This window comes from Sapajus apella, unplaced genomic scaffold (genome assembly GCF_009761245.1).
Source record: "Sapajus apella isolate SASKATOON/1434 unplaced genomic scaffold, GSC_monkey_1.0 scaffold30, whole genome shotgun sequence".
NCBI classification, from domain to species: Eukaryota; Metazoa; Chordata; class Mammalia; order Primates; family Cebidae; genus Sapajus; species Sapajus apella.
Genome location: NW_022436970.1, coordinates 8695885 through 8723147, shown reverse-complemented (window position 1 = coordinate 8723147; position 27263 = coordinate 8695885). Strand labels below are relative to the sequence as shown.

The window sequence follows — 27263 nt, the reverse complement described above, 5'->3', positions numbered from 1 at the left end:
CTGGAAGGTCAAGGCTGCAGTGGGTTGTAATCATGCCACTGCACGCCAGCCTGAGCGACAGAGTGAGACCCTGTCTTAAAAACAAAAAAACAAAACAAAACAAAAATCAACAAAAAGCTCATAGAGTTGTTATGAGCACCTACTTCACAGGGCTACCACAAAGTATCTAGAACAGTGTTTGCCAAATAGTAAAAGTTACCAAAATGTTAGTTATTACTATGTGCATTATTGTCACTATAGCATCAATTTGGTGTGGTAATTATATCGTTAACAAAATATATCAACAAGTTGAGGAAGGAAAAAAGCAAAAATATTTTATTTTAGGGTTGACCTCACAAATAGGTAACTAATTCACTTTGGACATAATGTCTAAAGCAAAGAAAATAACGGTCACATCTCTGTGCTGATCAGTGAGATTCACAAGGATGTCAACAAATCAGAGAGCACCCAGAAAAAAAAAAGCTAAGAGATAAAGTATCTGAGAACCAAGAGACAGAAGGAATTGTTGGAATTGCCAGAGATGCTTCTGCTGAAAATAGACTGCTATGGAGCAGACAGTGCAGTGCAAGAGCACAGAGGCTGCTAACTCAACGATATTCAGAGGTTATCAAATAATAAAGGGAATCTAATTGTCTTGCATTGTACCAGACAGCAAAACTCAGGTCAACAAGTCAAAGCTATAGGAGTAAAGACTTCAGCTCACTTATAAGGAAAAACTGTCATATCAGACACTACGGGTGTTGGAAATGCCTACAGACAAGGGTGTGATGGTGGGAGAGTCTGGTCTTTTCCAAATCTTAAACTAGTCTCTGAACTAAGAGTCATTTGTTGTTGAAGGCTAGAATTCAAGGTTAAACTAAAGAATGCTGTCAAAGACAATGTCAAATAACTGTTAGCACAATTATTGTAGAAAACTGCGGTTAATATTAATATTCCCTTCTTGTCAACTACCTTACGAGGGCCCTTACCAACATTAAAACAACATTTACAACTTCAAAATGTAGTTGTTAAGTTCCTCCCTTGAACCCTAGAAGTTATTTTATTAAAGATAACATTATAGAGATCAAACCCATAAGTATTTTAAAGTACTAATAGCAGTAGTACAGACCCCAACCAGACTTCTTTAAGGCTTCCTGGGGGAATGTTTCTAGAGTTCCACCAAGAACATTTGAGGAACACATTTCCATTTGCTGAGGTCCTGGCAATCCACACGGAGCCTAGTGTCTGGCACAAAGAAAGGACAGAGGAGTCCTCTCTTTCCTCCCTCCCTCTCCCCATCATTCCTTGCTGGACAGTGAGAACAACAACTACTAATTCTAACACAGCTGGAGAAAGAAAGGGGAAAGGGATGAGAAGACAGGGGGAAGGAAGATGGAAGTACATGGAATGCATTTAAAATGGTAATAATTATACAAACGAGCACAGCTTCACAAAAACATGCTTCTTTTGTTATGACATGGGAGGCAAACTGGGTATCTTTGCCATTTGTTTAAAATTGGATTCTAAAACTTTGGAGAAAATAAAATTAAACAGTTCTAAACTGAAATAACTTTAGAATTGAAGTGAAAACCTCTTCTTCAGGAATATTAACTAGGATTTCAGAAACAAGAGCCGCTACAGGGGGAAAAAAAAAGAACAGATGGGATTAGCAGTGTGGAAATAAAACAGGTAAATATGAAGCATAATTATATCTGTAAAGACATCATTCTATTATTTTTTACACACTTAATTTTATGTGTAACAAATAATTTAATATAATCCAAAATATTTTGCCTTCACCCTAAATTCAAAGCCAATTTCTAGGTTCTCTAACTTCATATTCTGCTGCTTTCTAAATGTAATAAAGATTCCATAACATAATTTTGTATATAACAAACTCATTACTATATTGGAAAGTTAATTATAATACTGGGTAACTTATAGTCAAATTTCTACAAGAAAATGAAATAGAACTAGTAGGAAATTTACTAGCTAGCACTCATTTACTTTAGCTTTTTTTTTTTTTTAACACCGCTCAGACATGTGTGATACGATCTTTAAAGTATATCTTTGCAAACTGCCTCTGCACATACTTGACCTATCCTTCTTGAAATGAATTTGTTTTTCTTGTCTTCAAGGTGAATGCCTATTTATCCTTAAAAGACTTGTCCACTGCCTCCTTGAAGTCTTCCTATACCCAAAATAGCCAATATGCTAATTCATCTACTACATTTCCAAACTTTTCTCAAGAACTTTTCTTGTTACTACAGAACTGGTACAAGAGCAATCTTCTCAGGATTCATGTCATGCAGACCTATAGTTCCATTTACTATTATTATTTTATTTATTTATTTTTGAGACAGAATTTAGCTCTCCTTGCCCAGGCTGGAGTACAGTGGCATGATCTCGGCTCACTGTAACCTCCATTTCCTGGAGTCAAGCAATTCTCCTGCTTCAGCCTTCTGAGTAGCTGGGATTATAGGCACCTGCCACCATGCCTAGCTAAATTTTTTTGTATTTTTAGTGGAGACAGGATTTCACCATGTTGGCCAGGCTGGTCTTGAACTCCTGACCTCAGGTGATCCACCTGCGTCAGCCTCTCAAAGTGCTGGGATTACAGGAGTGAGCCACCATGCCTGGCCCCTTCATTCCATCTCGATTCTATGGTAGGCTTGTTATATCAAAGGGCCCTTGATTCTTTATCAAAAAAAAAAAAAAAAAAAAAAAGGGTCTAAAAAATGTGAAGTGAGGGTTTCCAGAAAAGCCCTTGACTTCTCAGTAGAACAATATTCATAACAAAGCTTCTTGTCATTATAACCCCAAAGTTACAAACTACCACACAATCCCTAAAGTACAAGTGGCAGACCATGCTAACAGAAGGCGGCAGACTTCCTGAACTACACTTCAAGTTAAAAGGCAAAACATGGGCAAAAGATGTCTAAGTCATATTGAAGGATTCCTTGTAATTGTATCTAAGAAGACAATTTGATATGTTGGAAATCTCAGTCTTGTTATACTAGAATGATTTGATTCAACTGATTAGTTAAGTATTCTTTGAGTAAAATCTAGACAGTAAAAGACTATTTTTTAAGCAAATGAAACCAAAAGTTCAATTGTGATTCACCACCTGTCTTATTCTTAAAAGAGTGATGTTTGCTCATCATTTCATGTGATCTTTCAGCTTGAAATGTGGCTCTGATTTGCCTACACTGTCCATGTTTAGGGTGTAATCAAATCACGACAACCAGAAGTTCACTGCTGTGACTTTTTTCCTCAAGTCAATGGCCTAGAATTAAATACTATGGTTAATACTGAGCTACACAGCAGGAGAGATAATGACTGTGACAGTCACAGTTACCTGCAACTGTTAGCCACTGATCAGCACATAGAGAGAGACATGCAGACAAGTTAATGGCCCTCCAGGAGGCCTGAATTTATAATACTGGTCTCATGGTCACCATGTTGTAACCAACTAAACTGGCCAGGTTTGAGGTCCTTGAAAGAGGTCATGGTGTGCCTTTTCCTTTTCTCTAAACAAGGGAATTGGGACAATTTTTAAGATAAAATTTCCATTATTAGATATCGTGTTCCTAACTGCAGGGCTCCATCACTTTCAATTCAGTCAGTCATGTTACTATTCAGATTCAAAATACTGAACTTAGAAATGTGCCATGTAGTAAACTGTTTTCATTTTCATCTAGCTAATCAATATGAGAGCATTCCATCTGTCTAATAAAAAGTTAAAAGCGTAGCTCACAATATGCCCTTTTCCACAAGTGTTGTATATTTTCTTGGGTACCGCATGCTACATCACCAGTTCAGGAATAAGACGCCTGAATCAACCCTCTAATCTTTGTAATCTGAGGAGAAAATCTGTAAAAGTAACCATAATTATTGAATTGTCCATTCTTTAAAAAAAAAAAAAACACGTTGATAATGGTGTTGTGGTTATAGCTATAAGAAGAGTCCTCATCTTCTACAGTTATACACACACACGTGAAAACAGTGTGAGTCAAATAATGTCTGGGATTTGCTTTGTAATAATCCAGAGAGAAAGGGAGCACATTGATAACAGCCCCACTGGTCAGGAGATAACTGTGGAAGCCAGGTCACAGGCGTATGGGTGTTACTACACAACTATCACTACTTTAGAATATTTGACATTTTCCATAATAAAGAGCTAAAGCACACAGGCATACAACACTAAGTCACTGACCTGAATACACTTTTAATCTTCCATGAAATAAAGGAATAGACTTTATTTTTATTTTATGTATTTATTTTGAGATGGAGTCTTACTCTGTTGTCGCCCAGGCTGGAGTGCAGTGGTGCAATCTCAGCTCACTGAAACCTCTGCCTCCTGGGTTCAAGCAATTCTCCTGCCTCAGCCTCCCGAGTAGCTGGGATTACAGGCACCCGCCATCATGCCTGGCTAATTTTTGTATTTTTAGTAGAGATGGGGTTTCACCATGTTGGCTAGGCTGGTCTTGAACTCCTGACCTCAGGTGATCCGCCCGCCTTGGCCTCCCAAAATGCTGGCTCACAGGCGTGAGCCACTGTGCCCAGCCAAGAAACAGACTTGAAAGTAGAATAATATGCTGTTACAAAAGTTACTAAACTTTTAAGTTAAAACTAAGACATGCCAAAGATTCACATGAAAGCCTAACTTTGAAACGAATTAACAGAATCAATCAACATAAGTACAATGAACGCACTCTAAAAAGTGTGCCACCAAGATGGACACCCAGGTCAGCATTTCCGTCAAGTTACTCATATATCTGATGGGAGATCTTCTGCATGTTCCTGTTCTTCCTCAGCTTAGCCTTTTCACATCACTGCCCTTCCAACCACTTTGAAAACATGCTGGATACATGTACCTATGTTGAACAAATAGAGCCATTTTTTACACTGTATATAATAGGAGATTCACTGAATTTTTACAGCATGCCATGCATTAATATTTTAGCAATGAATTCACTACCAATACTGTAATCTTCCCAAAGGAGCTCTTCCACAGTGTCTACCACTAATACACGCCCAAAATAAAAACTCTAAAGAGACTGCCTTGGGTATTATTATTGCTTGGCAAGCAATAATAAGTGCTAAGTTTAAAAAGTAATAAGTATATAAGAGCCTATCTTGGTAGAACACATCTGATTAATAAACATTAATAAATTTCCCCCAAATCAAACAAATTAGAACAAAAAGTTCTGTTGTAGCTGAAAATCCAAAAAAGTAAACTGAAAATAAAGAACTTTCCTTTTAAAATACTTCCTTAATGAATTTTAATTTAAAAATAATTGATCCGGGGGCGGTGGCTCAAGCCTGTAATCCCAGCACTTTGGGAGGCCGAGGCAGGTGGATCACGAGGTCAAGAGATCAAGACCATCCTGGTCAACATGGTGAAACCCTGTCTCTACTAAAAATACAAAAAATCAGCTGGGCCTGATGGCGTGTGCCTGTAATCCCAGCTACTCAGGAGGCTGAGGCAGGAGAATTGCCTGAATCCAGGAAGCGGAAGTCGCGGTGAGCCGAGATAGCGCCATTGCACTCCAGTCTGGGTAACAAGGGCGAAACTCCATCTCAAAAAAAAAAAAAAATAATAATAATAATAATTGAAATTTCTTTCTTTTTTGCCCTCCTACCCTGGAGTGGGGACAGTTATTAACAATCGGAAACTCTTGTTTCTGTTGGTTTGTTTTTCTTTCAGGTCCTTATCAAAATGAATCCTTATCTAAACATCAAGATGTAAAGATTATCCATTCTGAGAATATTTTGTTTCTCAATATGAAGAAAAGAAACTAAACGTTTCCACAGTTACAGTGAGTATAACTAAATGATATAATTTCCTACATAGGAGGAAAAGCAGATGACAACTGAAAGGGGAAGCTGAAGGAGCTTATAACATTCAGCCTTACCCATGTCAAATTTCCTGTAAGCACATATTAGATTCTAGCCTACTCTCCTTAGACGCTGGATTAAAAAGGAAAAGACATTATCACAAGATTATCCTCAACACGTGAAGCTAAAAAGAAGGCTGTGGCCATACTTTATACAGGATTCAAATTCAAATAGGGAGTTCCTTCATCCATTTCTTCTCTAACATCTAATCTCTTTTAATCAGTCCTTTATAATTCATTTGCCCCTTAATTCACTAACCGTAGCTGCTAAACATTTTTGAAACATATTTTAAAACTGGAGAAGGGAAAAGTACCGTATTGAAAATCTGCATTTACTAAAATGTGTTGCCCTCTGTTCCCCACCCCAACTTCTCAGGATGAAATCTTTTCCCCAACGTCTGCCATCCTTTTCCCAAAAGGCTGCCACGGTTGTCAAGAGAAGCAAAAGGTAAGACAAACTAAGACCCGAGTCTTTATTTGCTGAAAATACACATACAAATAGGTAATACTTTAAAATATTATCTGACCAATCAGGGATGGCAGTCATAAAATTCTCTAGTTAGTTCTACTCACTTACTATGTGCCAGTATAAATCTATCATATGCATATCTCATATAAGCCCTAAAAGGTATGTACTATTATTATTCCCCTTATCAGATGAAAAAGTTTAAAATTTGGAACTTAGATATAGCAACATGGCCAGGAAATGGTAGAATCCATGCCTGCCTTACTTTGAAACTCAAACTCTTGACCCCAACACTACACAGCTTCTCCAATCAAAACCATTTTTCCTTCTAAAAGGAAAGAAGGTTAAAGTTCTTATTCTAATTAGTTGTAGTCAACAAGAGTAATCTAAGGTAATCAAATCAAAGTCACTCCATCCTCTTGGAAACACACAGCCCCACTTATTGTAAGTATAAAATGTATGCTGTGTGTATATATGTGTGGGAATTCTCGTCTAAATATAACTGCAGGGCATTTCAGCACTTTTGAGGAGTACTGCACCAGTATTCCTCAAAACTATCAAGGCCATGAAAAACACAGAAAAGTAGGCCAGGCATGGTGGCTCATGCCTGTAATCCCAACACTTTGGGAGGCTGAGGCGGGCAGATCACAAGGTCAGGAGTTTGAGAACAGCAGGGCCAACATAGTGAAATTCTGTCTCTACTAAAAATACAAAAAAATAGCTGGGTGTGGTGGCATGCACCTATAGTCCCGGCTACTTGGGAGGCTGAGACAGGAGAATCACTTGAACACGAGAAGGGAGGTTGCAGTGAGCTGAGTCCATGCCATTACACTTCAGCCTGGATGACAGAGTGAGACTTCATCTCAAACAAAACAAAAGACCCCACACACACAGGAAAGTGAAAAACTGTCACACAAGAGGAGACAAAAAAGACATGACAATCGAATGCAATGTGGTACCTTGAACTAGATCTTGAAACAGAAGAAGGCAATATAAAAACTAGTGAAATCCAAATAAATGCCAGGCACGGTAACATATGCCTGTAGTCCCAGCACTTTGAAAGGTCGAAGTGGGCAGATCACTTGAGGGCAGCAGTTCAAGATCAGCCTGACCAAAATGATGAAATCCCATCTCTACCAAAAATACAAACATTTGCCAGGCATGGTGGCACATGCCTGTAATCCCAGCTACTCAGGAAGCTGAGGCAGGAAAACTGCTTGAGCCCGGGAGGCAGGGGTTGCAGTGACCTGAGATTGTGCCACTGAACTCCAGCATGGACAACAGAGCAAGGCTCTGTCTCAAAACAAACAAACAAACAAAAATCCAAGTAAAGTCCATAGATTAGTTCAGAGTTATGTACTAATGTTGGTTTCTCATACTTGAGAGATATATTGTGGTAATACGTCTGGTAAACTGAGAAAGGGGTTTGGGAAACTGTTTGGGAACTCTCTGTACTATCTTCGCAACTTTTCTGTAATTATAAAAGTATTCCAAAATAAAGAAAAAGTTAATAATTAAAGGGTTTATTTAAAAAATCAACATCTCTATATGGAAAGAAAAGTGCTACAATTTGATCCTACTTTGGCATTTTATTCTGAATAAAGCAGAGTGTGGGCAAGTGACTCACCCATAAAACCACTTTAATATAAATACATACCAAAGCACGATAAATATGATAAATTATAAATATAAAAGCCCAATATTATTTAATATCTCCTCCTTATCTCCTCACATTTGTAACCACATGAATAATTTTAAAACCAGACAGGTATGCTTCTAATATCACATTAATTCTACATGTGAGTCTGAAGGACAAGGGTCCTCTTCCCAACTTTTTGCTGCAGGAGTGCTGCCCTACACATTTAGAACCTCCATTTGTCTATCAGGTTGAGAGAATTTTCTAAGCCTTATCACCCAAAACTCTCTATCGGTTGCTTCTTCTCTAAAAGGAAAAGAAACCAATTCTCCTAAGTGGTATCTCATCATCAGGGAACGGTTTTTACCTGGTAATTCAAATGTCGCCAGTATTTCAAAATGATTTCTAGATACTGTTCTCTAATTTTCTCTTAACTGTTTTCCAAAGTCACTCCCTTACTCATTCACTTGACAAACAATTACATCACACAGCAGTCTGAATCACAATGAACTTGGATAACAAGTTAAATTATAAATTCAAAAATATAAAAGCAAATTTCGTCGTAATGCTGCTGGCACCCTAGAGAGGTTTCATCATTTCAAAAACAACACCCAAACCAAGGCACTAAGGCCTGCAATCCACCCCACCATTTTATACATAATTCTCTAAATGAGATATAAAAACATTCTTACATAGGGTACCTGAAATATCAGCATTTATTTGTCTTATTTATAATGTTATTCTGGTTTCCACTATATAGTACAAAGGTACTATATAGATACATATTATATATTTAATTTATATATATATGTTTAATTTATATATATATATATATTTTCCTCCCCCAGTCCAAGTCTCTTTCTGATGCCTAGGCTGGAGTGCAGTGGTACAATCTCAGCTCACTGCAACCTCCACCTTCCCCGGTTCAAGTGATTCTCATGCCTCAGCCTCCCAAGTATCTGGGTCTACAGGCACATGCCACCATGCTCGGCTAATTTTTTGTAAATTTTTTTGTTTTTTTAGTTGAGATGGGGTTTCACCATTTTGGCTAGGCTGGTCTCAAACACCCTGAACTCAAGTGATCTGCCTGCCTTGGTCTCCCAAAGTGCTGGGATTACAGGAGTGAGCCACTGTGCCTGGCCAAGAGTATTTCATAGGACACGGTGATCTTATTAAATCAGAGGAATATAAAATGGCCAAAATAAGATTTAAAAAAATTAAACTACTGAAAAGGTGAATAAAGGTGAAAGGGAGATGGTATAACATTAGACTATTTATATGAAAAAACAATCACAGAAAGAAGGGAAATTTGTAACAGTTCTCTGGGTATTTTGTGGTTTTATAGTTATTGCAGACTGGGTCAGTCCCTCAAATATTCTTAGTCTCATGTTTTTTATCTACAACATTAAGATAATAATGCCAGTCTACAGACCAAATTATTTTTAAGTGTGAACAAAACTAAGCGAGTAAAACATAATTTTTAAAAAGCTACTTTTCAGGCAAAATTAGTTTTTAAAAAAGTAAAAATTGCTAATCACTGGCAGTATCTGGGAGGAAAAAAAAGTGTGTGTAACTACCTATATTTTAGACCTGGCTAAAGCAGAAAGGAACTTTGCAGCCAACTAGAAGCTGAGCCAATTCCTGGGTTAAGTGCTTGCTTCTTACCTTGGAGACTTGTCGCAGCCACCTTAAGTATTCTGTGAAAGTATCAAAGCAAATGTAGTAAGTCTGGCTTTGGGGTCCAGAGGAGCTAAATGCTAAACAGTGCTGGTGCTTTTTCACTTCTTCTACCTATAAAAGCAAGCAGAAGCAGAAACAAGTCAGACAGCAGAACCACTGAGGTATTTCACTAACTATGCCTCTGAGCAAGGAGTCTGCATGGATTTGCATCTTTCCCTATATGTTACTCATTACTGAGAACCAAGTTCCTGCATATATATGATCACTCAGTATGAATTACAAGGAAACCAAAAAAAGGGGAGTTTTATCTTTATTGTATTTCCCCAACACAGTGAAATTCTCCTCTTCCTGTTTAAAATTAGTCTAGACTCCCTTTCTTATTCTTCTAACCTCACAATAGGGTGCTGGGGTTCTTATTTCCTCTTAGAATTTTTATGTAGGAATTTTTACTTCAGTCTTCAAGCATGTTTTAAATAAGTATTTAAAACATTAATGTGAAACTGAAATTAACCTGAAATAAAATCGCACTATGAAAACTTTCAAGTCCTAATGATGCCATGAAATACAAACAAATCAAATTTCCACTCCTTGTAATTTTTTTATTTTGCCTCTTCACAAGGGCAAAAATTAACACAAAGTACAGTAGTATTATACAAACTCTTATGTTTGGAAACTTAATAACAAACTTCTAAGCAACTCACAGGTGAAAGGAGAAATTACAACCAAAATTTTAACACTCTTAGAACAATTATAGAAATACTATGTATCAAAATCTATATATTACAATAAAAGGACACAGTAAAGGGGAAAAATATATATATATATATTTTTTTTTTCAATTGAAGTCATTTATCTTTTGATACTCATAAAGAAGGCAGAACACTAATTTGATCAGCATTCACCTTTAGAACTTGGAAGGAAGCCCAGGCACAGGGGCTCACGCCTGTAATCCCAGCACTTTGGGAGCCCGAGGTGGGTGGATCACCTGAGGTCAGGATTTCAATACCTGTCTGGCCAACATGGTGAAATCCCATCTCTTCTAAAATCCAAAAAAGGACTTACAGCCAGGCATGGTGGTAGTCTTGGCTACTCAGGAGGCTGAGGCAAGAGGATGGCTTGAATCCAGGAGGCAGAGGTTGCAGTGACCTGAGATACAGCCTGGGTGACAGAGCAAGACACTGTCTCAAAAAAAAAAAAAAGAAAAGAAAAAAAGAACTTGGAGGGAAAAAAAAAAATCAAACCCAAAACTGAATTAATCCAAAGTAGAATGAAGGCTATGATAAAAAGTAGCAATTGATGAAACGAAAACCAAACATGTAAGAGAAAACATTAACAAAGCAAAATACTGATTCTTCACGAAAACTAGTAAAATTGATAATTCCTATGGCAAGAAAAATTGATAAATCTTCTGGCAAGAAAAACAACAGACACTTATAAACAATATTAACAATGAAAAAGGAGACACAGCTACAAATTCAGATTCACCAAAGATTAAAAAGAGATTATAAACAATTTTGTGAAAACTTATTAGAAAAAATGTGTTTTACCAACAGTACTAAATAAAGAAGAAAAAAAAAAAAACGAAAGACTAAACAGTCCTATCAGCCAGGTGCAGTGGCTCACACTTGTGATCCCAGCACTTTGGGAGACTGAGACAGGCAGATCAATTGAGCCCAGGAGTTGGAGACCAGCCTGGGCAACATGGCAAAACTTTATCTCTACAAAAAAACAAAAAACAGAAAAACAAAAATTAGCTGGGTGTGGCAGTGCACATTTTGTAGTCCTATAGATACTGAAAAGGCTAAAGTGGGAAAATCACCTGAGCCTAGGGAGGTCGAGGCTATAGTGAGGAGTAACTACACCACTGCACTCCAGCCTGGACGATAGAGTGAAACCCAGTCTTCACAACAACAACAAAAATTGAAGAGTCCTACAACCTTTTTTGTGTGTGTGAGATGGAGTCTCACTGGTAATTCAGACTGGAGTGCAGTGGCATAATCTTGGCTCACTGCAACCTCTGCCTTCTGGGTTCAAGAGATTGTCCTACCTCAGCCTCCTGAGTAGCCGTGATTACAGCCTTGGCCTCCCAAAGTGCTGGGAATACAGGCATGAGCCACCATGCCCGGCTCCTATAACCAATTAAAATATAGAAAGTTTTTTATTTTGATGCCTCAAAAAAATATCAGGCCCATATGGCTTTACAGGTGAGTTTTACTAAGGTTTCAAAACATAGATCAATCCAAACTCGTGCAAACTCATCCAGCAAACAAAATATGAAGGAAAATACCCCAGCCTATTCTATGAGGATAGTATAACCAAGTACCACATAAGAGGAGTAACAGAAAGGAAACTTACAGATAACCACATTCATAAAGGTTTATCTTAAACAAAATGTTGCACCAAAATCCACTAATTTAAATACACACACACACACACACACACACACACACACACACGTATGTATGTATGTGTGTGTATATATATATATATAGAACAAAACCAGCGTGGTGGCTCACCCCTGTAATCCCAATACTTTGGGAGGCCAAGGGGGGTGAATTATTTGAGGCCAGGAGTTGGAGACCAGCCTAGCCAACATGGTGAAACCCTGTCTCTACTAAAAATACAAAAATTAGCAGGGCATGATGGCATGCACCTGTAGTCCCAGCTACTCGGGAGGTTGAGGCAAGAGGATTGCTTCAACCTGGGAGGTGGAGGTTGCAGTTGAGCCGAGAATGCACCACTGCACTTCGGTCTGAGTGAAAGAGAGAGAGAGACTCGGTCTCAAAATAAAAAAATAAAATAAAATAAAATAAATAAAAAGATCATTGATAAGACAAGTAACTATCTACTGTTTCTAGTCAACACTGTATAGAGCCCTGCCCATAACAACAGTAAGACAAAGAAAACAACTTGTCATTATTTGAATTTTATATGATTAGCTATACAGTAAACAACAAAATCTATAGGATCATATTAGAATAAACCAGAAAATTTATCTAGGTGATAAATAAATACTCAAGATAAATATTCAAAAACCAACTGTTTCTATAAACCAAACAGAAAATGCAATTTTTTAAAAACGCCATGTAAACAAATTGAAATTGACAGATATCAAGCAGAAGGTTTCTTGGGGATGGAGAGGAGTGAGTGGGAAAGGGTGGGAGGAAAGGAGAAACAGTGGGAAGAAAGGAAAACAAAGGGGCATGAGGAAGCTTCTGGGAATGATGAACATGGATACTATCTTGGTTGTGGTGATGGTTCAATGGGGTTACACAGCTATCAAACTGTACTAACTGGAGTGTACAGTTATCAAACTGTTATAAAAATGTGCAGTTTATTGTTGTCAATTGTACATCAGTAAAGTGTTGGTGAAGATGTGGAGAAAACAACACTTGTACACTGATGTGAATGCAAAATGACACATCGACCTTAAAAAACAACTTGGTACCATCTTATAAAAAGTAAATGTGTATATGTCCCAGACCCCAGTAACTGCATTCCAAAGTGTATACCCAACAGTAGTATTTCTCAGGAAAGTCATTATAGGAATTGTGGATTGAATAGTTTTTCATTGTGCCCTATGCAGAACTCTCTAATACTTTGCATTATATTTTAATCTCTCTGCCCCTGCCTTCAAATGCCAAGAGTGTCCGCTGCAGCAATGATAATGTTATTCACCAGTCATTCTACTTCTTCACATTTCTCAGACCCCTTGCAATTAAGGTAGAGTGCTGTGACTAGTTCTGGCCAATGAGTCATGGAGAGAAGTGGCACATGTCACTTCTGCATCCAAACATACAAGGCCCATGAATGATGCTCCAAGTCACCTCTTCCCTTGCTAAAGCAACAAAGTATGAGAGCGCCAAGCCTTCATCAGGCTAGGTCCCTGAACAACTGTGTGAGGAAAGAAATTCCTACCGCCCAACCCCACTGACCCACAACAGACACACAATGTGAGAAATTACTGTCATGATAAGTCACTGAGGTTGGGGGGAAAGAGGGGTGTTACCATGGCATAACTTAAGCTTATATTAACTGATATGTTGACTGTTCAATCATTTAACCATCAAAACATTCCTACATATAACCAAATGTCCCTCCAGTAAAGTAACTCCACTTGCAAACTACCGTCCTAGAAAAAATACTTGCATACCAGAAGGCATATCAATATGACTATATCAACATGCTATAAGACTACAGCAGCAGCACTGTTCATAACAACAACAAACTGACGGCAACCCAAATGTCCATCAGCAGGAAAATGACTGAAGAAATTATGAAATTGTGGAATGTTTAGAGTAGATATTACGGAGAAATGAAAACCACATAAGTAACATGTAATCTTATTATGAAATATTGTATTAGGTAAATAAATTCAATTACAGAAGACCATAGTAATTTATCACTTTTATATACATCAAAAATAAGCAAAATATAGATACATGGTAAAACTTATTTCAAAAAAGGAAAAAATGATGAATACAAATTCTAGGACAGTGAATCCTTCTAGGGCTTGGGAGGCAATGAGACATAAGTAAAGAGAACACAGGTAGAAGAAACACTGATATTGATATTGCTACAGTTCCTGAATTCAGTAGTAGGTTAACAATTCTTCAATTTATTATGCTTCATAATTTAACAAATATTAATTAAAATACAATATTATCCAGCCAGGCATGGTGGCTCATGCCTGTAATCCCAGCACTTTGGGAGGCCGAGCTGGGCAGATCACTTGAGGTCAGGAGTTTGAGACCAGCCTGCCCAACACAGTGAAACCCTGTCTCTACTAAAAATACAAAAATTAGGCGGGCATGGTGGTATGCACCTGTAGTCCCAGGTATGAGGAGGCTGAGGCAGGAGAATCACTTGAACCCAGGAGGCAGAAGTTGCAGTGAGCTGAGATTGTACCACTGTACTCCAGCCTGGGTGACAAAGCAAGACTGTCTTAAAAAGAGATTATTTTAAAATCTATGTTAAATTCTCTAGGACAAGTTAAATATAACATTAAAACTACATAATATAAATTATCTATTAAATATTCTTCCAATAATTAAATTTTTGAGTTAAGGACAAAACCATACAAGTAATGCCCATGCCTCAAGTGGTATATCAATTCGATGCTATAGCAATTATAACTAGGTTATGACCAATCTACTTCACACCTTATTTCTAAATCTATAGCTCTTCTATAACTAAATTAAAAAGAAAAAAAAAAAAAAAAAAAAAACTCCTTTCAATTAGAAGGCTTTTTTTTTAGCAAAATAAAAAAAAAAAAAAAAAAAAAAAAAAAAACTCTTTTCATTTATACTGTTTTTTCTTTAGCAATAGAACAGGATAAAAAAAAAAAGTACAAAAATTAATGAAAGTTCAAATTGCAAGAAATCACTTATTTTTCCCTAACTCAGTCAACAGATTTTAAAGAATCAGTTTTTCAATGTACTCAATTATTTTTTAAAGGCACAGTGTAAAACGGGCTTTACAAGGTTTGCTTGTGAAAAGAGGAAGCTATTAACTTTCAATTCACTCAATGGTAGAAGTCCATCCAGTAATAGGCCTGGGAAACAGGACAAATCTCTAGTACTGAATGAAAATGCTAATTATAACCGGATCTGCTGACCTTATCTGAACATTCCATGTGCTTTCCTGCCTCTGCCTCTATGAGCATAATAATCTTTCTGACCATCTCCTTCACATGTCAAAAGACTTTTCATCCCTCAAATTCCATCATAATTGCTACCTCTTTCATTACAAAATTCCCGCTTACCCGACAAAATATAATCTCTCCTTCCATTGATCTCTCATAGTACTTTTCTGCACCTTTCTTAAGACATCATTGTGCTTGCTTCATCTTCTGATACAAAATTATAAACTATTCAACAACAGGGAGGGTTACTTAGCTATGTTTGTTTTCCTGGGGTGCCAAGCACAGTGCCTTCCCCACAGAGGATACTGAATAAATAGTTATATTAGATTTGCCTATGCAAACACCCAGCATCATAGAGAAGAGAGAGACTGTAGACCTAACAAAGCATCAAACATTAAATATACATTTTTATTGATAACCTATGGTGGTAATACAGATAATTATTTTTTCAATAATCCATCTATCCATCCTTAGTATCAGTTACTAACTCTTCCATGTTCCAACAAAAGTTAAACAGCAATGGTTTCAAAATGAACGATTAAAATCGATCTAAATGCACCTGTGCAGCCTGACCAAAACCTATTTTTGAAAATGATCAAGTATTAGCCTTCTTAAAACTAGAATTAATACAGAGGAAAAAACTGACATAGGCTATTTATTCATAAGGAAAGACTACGAAGAATGTGCTTGCTACACAGCAGGTGAACAACAAAACCATTTATTACTATACACATCTGGTCTCACTTCCTTCACTTATAACCCTTAAGACAGATCAGACATTTAGACATTTGCCAATTAAAACACAGTTTACTTAGGCTAGGCGCAGTGGCTCACGCCTGTAATCCCAGCACTCTGGGAGGCCAAGGCAGGCAGATCACGAGGTTAGGAGGTCAAAGGATCGAGACCATCCTGGCTAACATGGTGAAACTCTGTCTCTACTAAAAATACAAAAAATTAGCCAGGCTCAGTGGCATGTGCCTGTAGTCCCAGCTAGTTGGGAGGCTGAGGCAGGAGAGTCACTTGAACCCGGGAGGCAGAGGTTGCAGTGAGCCGGGATCATACCACTACACTCCAGCCTGGGAAACAAGCAAGACTCCGTCTCAAAAACAACACCACCAACAAAAAGAAAACATTTGTTTAATGTGCCCCCAATGTCCCATGACCCATTTTCTTATCCAAATCTTAATTTCCATTTATTAACATATCACTTAAAAATCAAGAAATTACTATGGTGATGCTACCCTTACCAACGCTTGGGACTTTGTAAGTAACTCTGACAAAGAAAAGAATGAACCAAGCAATCTGGTTCTATTTTATAAATAATGGCAATAAAATAGTTAACATACCCAAAGAAAAGAAACCAGTAATGTCAAAAATATATCAGTTGCATTATATTTTCTCTGAAATGAGAAACATTTAGGATTCAAAATTTATAACTAAGCACTTAAGGTAAAAATGCTAACCCCACTGGTCACTAAACACAGGGGAAAACATGGTCAAAGACTTAAGCACTGTAGGCTCAAACCCTCAGCATGTGTCAATATTTCTAAATCCATTAATTTAAGGATCAGTATACTCTACTAGAAAATGTATGCTTAAGATATCAACTCTTAAGTAATGAATTTATCATCTAAACTCTGAAATATGACAGTGAAATTCTATCTGATCTATTTCCTGTCCAGTAGGTAAAATGCATGTAACTAATGAAGCAATGATCATCAAGGCCATCTCATGAGCCAATGGCGCTGTTTTTCCCCCACAGCTCCACCAACTAACAACACCTACTGGGGGAGCACCATGGGAACCGAGTAAGACCTCAGATGAGTCAAAAATCATCTACCCCGTATCACAGAAATGGCTGAAAGTAAGTTCCTTACTGATGCTGAAAACCTTGTTAGTATTTTGCTTGTTTTAAACTTACTCTTGGGCCTGGTGTGGAGGCTCACACCTGTAATCCCAGCACTTTGGGAGGCCGAGGCAGGCAGATTACTTGAGATCAGGAGTTTGAGACCAGCCTAGCCAATATGGTGAAACCATTTCTCTACTAAAAACACAAAAATTAGCCAGGTGTGGTGGTGCACACCTGTAATCCCAGCAGAGGCAAGAGAATCGTTTGAACTTAGGAGGTGGAGGTTGCAGTGAGCTGAGATCATGCACTACACTCCAGCCTGGGTGACAGAGCAAGATTCCATCCCAAAACAAACAAACAAACTTACTTTTCCACCAATTAGGGGCAGAACATGCATCTTTCCAGTCAAGCTGTCTTTCACAGATGATACTATCAGGCAGGTCCCACATAGGATGACTTGGCGTCTTGTCCATCGGTTCACCGGCAACTGCATTTTGCCTTTACGGACATTATACATTCCTGAGAGCTGAATCCGTTCAGAGCTACCTGTGCTGTGAGGTTTTCCTGAAATAAACACAAGCAGACATATTATTCTTTAAAAATGGACCCTCTTCCTACTCATCTGCATACCAGATATACAAACTGGATAACAAGGGAATAATTCAAGGGAAAGAACCTAATATATAATTGAGAGAAATGACAACTGTGGTAACGGAATTATGGTAAGAACTATATTTCCATATGTATACTTAATATTAAGTGAAGAGCATTTTCCACAAAACCCTAGGAAAACACTATTTTAACTCCCTGTTTTAACTGGCTTTATTTTCTTGCGTATCTTTCACAATTAAATTTTACACTGGAAAAGATTTCAAGATGTTTATGAATGATTAGAGTTATTTAAATACACTAAGAAGAAAACATTACAGCCTGAGATAGAAAAATAACATCTAATATCTTACATTTAATAAAACTAATCAGTTTAATGAAATTACTATTTTTCCTCATACAGATATTCAATGTATATTTACTGTGAAAGAAACGTAAGAAAGAAAATATTTTTCTTAAAATTACTATTATTTCCTATTAGAAATGATTCTCAGTAATCCATGAAGAATGGGTGCTACAATGCTTATGACTTATGGAAAGGAGCACAGAGACGGAGAAATAAGCAATGAGACTAAAAGACAGAAAGAGGCTTGAGAAAGATCTGAAGAGTTTTTACTTTTCAAATGGAAATGAATTTGGCAGAATTAGTCAGGCAAGTCCTATCAACTTAATGGGAGAAATATTGTGACTGACAAGAACACAGTGACAGAGTCATATAAGCAACTAGAAAAGTATTTCCCCAGTTCTAGATACTGAATATATAATATCAAAGAGTACCAAAGTCCCTGCCCAGAGATAAGTTAATAAAGAATATATGTACTGTAGTAGGACCCCAGTCAGGAATAATATATTTATTTAGAAGTCAGACTAGTTGCCAAGGGCTGGCAAAAGAAACAAGTTCAAGAGAAATTATATTCTTATTCATATTAAAAATCAACATAAATACCAAGTGGTTTTGATACATGTCTAATACTTATTAGGGAACAGGAAGAGCAACAGCTCTAAAAATAAATAACAGAAGCTCCAAACAGTATCTGAGCCTTCCCAATACATACTTTGGGCAGAGATGTTAGGAAATAAGCCATAGGTTTGAATTTCACTTCTTCTTTCTCTCAGTAGATCAAAATGTTTTATAAAATAAATACTTCACACTACATAATTTTTCTGAGGCTGGGCCAGGATGAAGTATAACAGTGATTCAGCTACTTGAACCAGGTGCCCAGCAAACAACTATACTGTTAAAGCTCTCACTGGAAAGGTACTGTGTTGTCTGTCTACCACATGTTAGTTTTCCCACAAATGAGTACGGAGCCCAGACAACGATTCAAAACAGATGTGAGATGTGACAGGACAAGGGCTGCAAATGATGGATCAGACACAGTCATTCACATGTCCCATTCTGCACAAGTTCATTTATACCCAGAGAGGAAGATCCCTGGGTTTCCAGTCTAAGAGCTCCTTTCTAGACGACAGGCTCTTCCTATGGAGAAGTAAGAGAGAGGAAAAGACCAAGAGTAATAAAAATGAAAAGCAAACAAAGGACTAAAAATAATGGACAATAGGCAACTTGGTTTCCAAAATCCAATTTCCTTGACATAATAAACTAATGCTATTAAAAGATTTGAGCTGATGTGTATGTACACACACACACACACACACACACACACACACAGAGAGAGAGAGAGAGAGAGAGAGAGAGAGAGAGAAGCAGGCATTTTATTCAGCCCATGAGAGAGTGGCTTCAACAATACTTGTTAACCTGTCACATTTATGCAGTCCTGTGAAGAATCAGACTAGAGAAAAAGAGAACAGGGGTACATAAGGGCTGGCCCTTCAATTCTCCAACTCCATATACATCCTACAGAAAGCCCTAAAGCAAATCACCAGATAGACTGGACAAAGGTCAGAAGGGATCTTTAACAGAGTACGGATACATCAATAGATACTGGCTCTTTATTCCCTAGTCAGAAAAACTCCCAAGAGCTCTGAATAGTCCTGGAGCCCAACAGTCAGATCAGCCTGTCCCGGGAAAACCCTAAACATCCCAGTCTGAATCAAATCTCTCTGGTCTTACTCTGAGTGAATTTCAATATCCCTACTGTCTGTCCTCTCCCTGGGTGTCCCAGATCAGATGTGGGTATGCACTAACTAAGTGGGCCCTGGAGAATAGGGAGATGAATGAGGTAGTATATACCTAGACAATCACCCAGGTGCACCCTCCTTTTTATCAGACTTCCTTGTTCTATGACATAAGAAATTATTTTTGCTCTCCCTGATAATTTTCAAAATTCTCAACCCAGAGGAATTCCAGTTACCCTATGCTCTAATAAACACTGACAATACCAAAGTAACTCATGTGTACCAGTTTAAAGCTGGGTCAGTTGTTTAGCTTTTACTTTAGAAATGTTACTCTAATTCCCTACAGACTTAAGGCATTTTTACATGATCCAGGAGGAAAAACAGACAGCAAAAGCAAACATTTCAAGCTGTCACAGAAACATGACAACAGAGAGTGATTTGAAAACATATTCATATACTTTATCTTTTATTTATTCACTTGGCACATAGTAGGTAAGGTGATCTATACTAGTCTATTTATAAACCAGACATGGGCCCACTGGTTGGGCCCACTTGTAGAAAATTACAGCACAATGCTAAAGAATCAAACTAGGGCCTCTGGATTTTGATTACATACTCAAGGATCCTCTCCAAAACCAAAATGACAGTTCTTTTTTCACATAGTAAAATTGTTTTTTAAAAGAGGGGGCAAAAAGGTACATGAAATGTCCATTATAAGCCACTATGCTAGATGCTGGAGGTATAAAGAAAATGTTCTCTGCACCAAAATTGCTTAAAGCAGAATCTAAAAATATAGTCCAAGAACGATATATATGAGCATCATGTAGATTTCTATTACCACAGTCCTAGATTTTAAACACTGGTAGCCAAGGCCTGAGACCTGCATTTCAGCAACCACAAATAGATATGTAAATTTTGTAGCCATAAATCTAAAATAATAAGTCATTCCCCAAAGCCAGCTTAATTTTCTAACAAATGTATTCCTCACATTCATGAATTCAGGGTTTTAATTCTGTCCTACCTGACTGCTAGTTTAATCTTTTCATGTCACATAAAGCTACCTCAAAAATATAATGAAAGCAATGGACCTCCAGATTAAAAAAAAAAACCAAAAACCATAAATATGCATAGACATCATATTTGGCAGATAACTGTAGTAGATGCATTTGACCATGCCCAAGAGAATAAAGGACGGTGAAATCATTCAGTAACAAGAACCTATTCCCATTTCCTTAAATCACATTCCAAATGTGAGGAAGTGATGGTTTGAAATTAATTTCTCCTATAGCCAAATTTAGTCTTACAAAATTATTTCTACTTTAATTGGATTACTGTATTTTTTATCTTTCTTACCTCTTCCTTCACATAGTCTGCCTATCTCAAGAGGCTTAACCTATCTAGCAAACTATTTAGGCAGATAATATTTATCTTGATATTTTTTTCCAATCAAAAAGAAGCTCATAGAGTATTAGAGTGATAGGTCTACCATAATCACTATAATTAAAAATATATCTGGGCTGGGTGCAGTGGCTTTTGCCTGTAATCCCAGTACTTTGGTAGGCCAAGGTGGGAAGACTGCTTGAGCCCAGGAGTTCAAGACCAGCCTGAGCAACACAGTGAAACCCCGTCTCCATTTAAAAAAATGAGCTGGGAGTGGTGGCAGGCACCTGTAGTCCCAGCTAATCAGGAAGTTGAGGTGGGAGGACTGCTTGAGCCCAGGAGATCAAAGCTCCAGTGCGGTATGATCATGTCATCGCACTCTAGAGCCTGGGAGATGGAGCGAGACCTTGTCTTTCAAAAACAAGAAAGTATATAAATATGTAATATATATAAATGTTTTTTATATTTTATGTAACATAAATATATATATTTTTATTTTATATATTTATATAAAATATATTTATAAATGTATATTTTTATAAATATATTTTATATTTATATAATTTATATATTAATAAATTTCTATAATATAAATTTATTAATATATCGGATTAATATATAAATACCTTATATAAATTTATGTGTATGATTATGTGTATATTATATATATACACAAATATACATATAAACATATACATAATTATATATTATATAAATATATGCAATTATACATATATTTGTACATTATATATTTAAATATATAAATTTATATATATAATATACATATGTAACATATTTATACTATTAATTATACATATACATATATTTATATATAATATACATTTATATTATATACTTTTACACTTTTTTTTTGAAAGACAAGGTCTCGCTCCATTCTCCCAGGCTCTGGAGTGCAATGGCATGATCATACCACACTGGAGCCTTGACCTCCTAGGCTCAAGCAGTCAGTCCTCCCACCTCAACTTCCTGATTCACTGGGACTACAGGTGCCTGCTGCAGTATTGTATATAATACAGTAATTGTGTTTAATATATAATTTATATTTTATATATATGATTTATATTATCTATATATAATATATATTTATATAATTATACATATATTTAGATGGTATATTAGTTATATATTAACTAAGTTATATATAGTTATATTTATTATATGTAATAAATATATATTTTTGATACTGGGTCTCATTCTATCACTCAGGCTGGAGTGTAGTGGCACGATCTTGACTCACTGCAACTCTGCCTCCCAGCCTAGCCACCCAAGTAGCTGGGAATACAGGCATATGCCATCATGCCCAGCTGATTTTTGTACTTTCTGTAGAGACAGGGTTTTGCCATGTTCCCCAGGTTCACTGATTTTCTATTGCTTTTCTGTCTTATGGGGGTTCCATTTTTTTTCATTGTTATTGGTTATCCCTTCTTTTACTAATATGTATTTTTTCTTTTTTAAAGACAAGAGTTTCACCATGTTTCCCAGGCTGGTCTCAAACTCTTACACTCAAGTGATCTGCCCACCTCAGCCTCCCAAAGTGTTGGGATTACAGGCGTGAGCCAATGCACTGGGTCCATCTTTTACTAATTTTGAGATTCTCTTCCTTCTAAACACTGCTTGACTGCATCCCACAAATTCTGGTACACTGTGTTTTAACTTTCCATCAATTCATAGTACTTTCTAGTCTCCTTTTATTTCTTCTTGCACACATAGCTTTTTTGGAAGTATGTGGTTTAATTTACATGTATTTGGGGGTTATTTCCAGCTATCTTTCTTTCCTTGGTCTCTGGTTTAATCCCATCATGGTCAGAAAATGTTCTTTGTAGGAATTAATTTTGAAAATATTTTGTTCTCACTTTGTCTTACTGTGCTGAATTTAAAACAAAACAAAATTATACTTGTTTTATAGTATAGAATATGGTCTCTCTTGGTAAATGTATTAGTCAGTTTTCATACTGGTATAAAAAACTGCCTGAGACTGAGCAATTTATTAAAGAAAGGGGTTTAATTGACTAATAGTTCAGCATGGCAGGACAGGCCTCAGGAAACTCACAATTTGGGTGGAAAGAAGGAGAAGTGCTAAGCGAAGGAGGGATGATCCCCTTTTAAAGCCATCAGGTCTCATGAGAAGTCACTCACTATCATGAGAACAGCATGGGGGAAACTGCCTCTATGATTTAATTACCTCCATCTGGTGTCTCCTTTGACACATGGGGATTATAGGAATTACAATTCAAGATGAAATTTGGGTGGGGACACAAAGCCTAACCATATCAATGTTTCATATGCACTTGAATGTGTATCTTGCTATTGCAGAGTGCATTATTCTTATAAACTGAGGTCCAGTTCGTTAAGAGTGCTAGTCAAGTCTTCCATATTTTTAATAGTTTTATCTGCTTATTCTATCAAAGATTGAGAGAAAGGCATTAAAATGTTTTCCTATAACTGTGAATCTATTTCTTCTTGCAGTTCTATCAGCTTTTGATTTATGTATACTGAAGTTCTATTTAGGTGCATAAACATTAGGATTGTTGTATCTTTTTGATATATGGATCGCTTTATGATTATGAAATGACCTTATCACTGATTATACTGTTTGCTCTAAAATCTACTTTATCAATACAAATATAGCCACTCTATTTTTCTTATAATCAGTGTTACCAATATTTATATTTTTTCATCTTTTTACTTTGAACCTATATGGTCTTTATATTTAAAATGGGTTTCTTGGCCAGGCACAGTGGCTCACACCTGTAATCCCACCACTGTGGGAGGCTAAGGTGGGTGGATCACCTGAGATCAGGAGTTCAAAACCAGCCTGGCCAACCTGGTGAAACCTCGTCTCTAAAAACACTAAAATTAGCTGGGCATGGGGACACCTGTAATCCCAGCTTCTCCGGAGGCTAAGGCAGGAGAATCGCTTGAACCTGGGAGGCGGAGGCTGCAGTGAGCAGAGTGCATTGCGCTCCAGCCTGGGCAACAAGAGCAAAACTCCATCTCTAAATAAATAAATAAAATAATAAAATAAAATTGGTTTCTTGTAGGCAGTAATTACCTCTTTTTTATATAAATCTGATAATCTGTCTTTTAACTGAAACATTTGATCCGTTTACATTAATGTGACTGCAGATAATATAAATTTAGATGTGTCTGAATTGAAATCTACCATATTATTTTTTGTTTTCCATTTATCGCATATGTTCTTTGATTTTTCTCATTTTATGCCTTGTTTTGTATTAACTGATTCCATTTTATCCCCTTTGTTGGCATATTAGCAATACATTCCCTCCTGCTTTCTTATTAGTGGTTGATTTAGGGTTTATTATATACATTTTGAACTCACAGTCTACCTTCAAGTAATATTATATCACTTCATGAACACCATAAGTACAACACTATACTTCCATTTCCATTACCAATATAATATTGTATCTCTTCATGTACAGTATAAGAACCTTAGAATAGACTTCCATTTCCCTTCTCCCAGTCTTTGTGCTACTGCTGCCATTCGTTTTTTTCCTTACATGTTACTGACAGTGGTATGCATGAGTGGTTTATATACTGGTTCACAAGTTGGCTGTTGAATTTTTAGTAGTAAATACTCAAAATTCATCACATCCTAATTATTTTACATTTTACTATTGTCTAACACATACATCTATTGTATATTAATGTTGGAAATACTATGTAATGGTATATTACTATGTAGCTCTTCCCAGCTCCGCATTTAGTAACATAATGTTGGTAGCCTGAAAACCACCACTGCGGCTGTATTTACAGCATGGAAATTGGCAAATGGTGCCATCATGGCAAGGTTGTTAACCATTTTCTGACACTCCAGTGGTTATAACCTCCCACTTGTCCAACCACAATATACTATTGTTACCTCTACTAATATAACATATAGACTTGAAAGATAATTTTTAAATTAAGTCTTTTATATTTTTTATTTCCAATATTCTTCACTATGTCAATCCACATTTCCACCTGGTATCTTTTTCCTTTGACCTCAAGGGCTTGACTCTTCTTGTGGCACAAGTCTGCTGTTGATAGTCTTTCAGCTTTTGTAAATCTGGGGAAGTCTTCCTTTTCCCTTGTTTTTTTGTTTTTTTTTTTTAAATACTATCTTTTTGAGAAAGAGTCTCGCTCTGTTGCCCAGGATGGAGTACAGTGGTACAATCTCAGCTCACTGCAACCTCTGCCTCCCGAGTTCAAGCAATTCTCCCTGCCTCAGTCTCCCGAGTAGCTGGGACTACAGGTGCCCACCACCGTGCCCGGCTAATTTTTATGTTTTTTAGTACAGACAGGATTTTGCCATGTTGACCAGGATGGTCTTGAATTCCTGACCTCAGGTGATCCGCCCACTTTAGCTTCTCAAAGTGCCAGGATTACAGGCGTGAGCCACCATGTCCAGCCCAAAAATATTTTCATTGTGTACAGAATTCTAGGTCAAAAGCTTTTTTCTTTCAGAATGATCTCTTCCACTGACTTCTTAGTGTTCACTAGTTCTTTTTTTTTTTTTTTTTTTTTTTTTGAGACAGAGTCTTGCTCTGTCGCCAGGCTGGAGTGCAGTGGCTCAGTCTCGGCTCACTGCAACCTCCACCTCCTGGGTTCAAGCGATTCTTCCGCCTCAGCCTCCCAAGTAGCTGAGACCACAGGTTGTGCCACCACACCCGGCTAATTTTTGTATTTTTAGTAGAGACAGGGTTTCACCATGGCCAGGATGGTCTCGATCTCTTGACCTCGTGATCCACCCGCCTCGGCCTCCCAAAGTGCTGGGATTACTGACATGAGCCACCGCGCCTGGCCCCAGTGTTCACTATTTCTGCCAAGAAGTCTGTAGCCACCAGGCGCAGTGGCTCACGCCTGAAATCCCAACACTTTGGGAGGCCGAGGCGGGTGGATCACGAGGTCAAGAGATCGAGACCATCCTGGCCAACATGGTGAAACCCCGTCTCTACTAAAAAAAAAAAAATACAAAAATTAGCTGGGAGTGGTGGCATGTGCCTGTAGTCCCAGCTACTCGAGAGGCTGAGGCAGGAGAACTGCTTGAACCCAGGAGGCAGAGACTGCAGTGAGCCGAGATTGCGCCACTGCACTCCAGCCTGGCACCTCGCGACACAGCAAGACTCTGTCTCACACACACACAAAAAAGAAGTCTGTTGCCATTCTTAAATCCTGGCATGTTCTGTATTCTCTCAGTGCTTTTTAAAGATTTTTCTTTTTATCATTGGTTTTAAGCAATTTAATTATGCTTCTTAGCATAATTCATGTTTCAAGTTCTGCAGGTTTGTGGAACTTCTTAGATTTATGGTCAGATTTGACATTTTTTCAGTCATTAAATGTTTTTTCTGACTGACAAGGTCTCTCCAGGGACTCCAATGATACACACTTGAAGTTATCCCACAGTTCATTATGGTTTTTTAATTCTGTATGTTTTATCACTGGTAATCAATTACTATATCTTCAAGTTTACTAATCTTCCCTTCAGTGTTTGATCTATTGTTAATCCCATCCAGCATATTTTTCATCTCTATAAATTAAATTTGTATATGCGTGTGTATTTACCTACATATATACATATGCATTCACATATGTATGTATAAAACTTCCATGTCTCTCCTTAATATGCAAATGCTTTCTTTTACCTTCATGAATATATGGAACATAACTAACATAGCCGCTTAAATGTCCTTATCAACTAAGTCTATCATTTGTATCATTTCTGTGTCAGTTTAGTTTCACAGAGCCAGGCATGGTGGCTCACACCTACAATCCCAGAGCTTTGGGAGGCCAAGGCAGGAGGAGTGCTTGCATCCAAGAATTTCAGATCAGTCTGGGCAACATAGGGAGACATCCATCTCTACAAAAAAAATACAAAAATTAGCTTGGTGTGGGGGCCTGCACGTGTAGTCCCAGCTACTTTGGAGGCTGAGGTGGCAGGATCACTTGAGCCCAGGAAGTTGAGGATGAAGTGAGCCAAAGTCACACCACTGCACTCTAGCCTGGGCAACAGAGCAAAA

General features: G+C 37.3%; 1 protein-coding gene and 1 long non-coding RNA gene across 2 annotated transcripts in view; one reads left to right on the top strand and one right to left on the bottom strand.

Annotated features, from left to right (window-relative positions):
• PHLPP1 (PH domain and leucine rich repeat protein phosphatase 1) overlaps positions 1-27263 on the bottom strand; it is a 250023-nt gene that overhangs the window by 119300 nt on the left and 103460 nt on the right. The window contains exons 2-3 of the mRNA XM_032293679.1: positions 17522-17718; positions 9647-9772 (exon numbers count right to left, since the gene is read on the bottom strand). Of these exons, the coding sequence (XP_032149570.1) occupies positions 9647-9772; positions 17522-17718 (323 nt within the window). The remainder of the gene's footprint in view (positions 1-9646; positions 9773-17521; positions 17719-27263) is intronic.
• LOC116561764 lies at positions 12087-19572 on the top strand. Its single transcript, XR_004273598.1, has 2 exons — positions 12087-12117; positions 19469-19572. It is a non-coding gene; the product is annotated as an uncharacterized LOC116561764 (long non-coding RNA).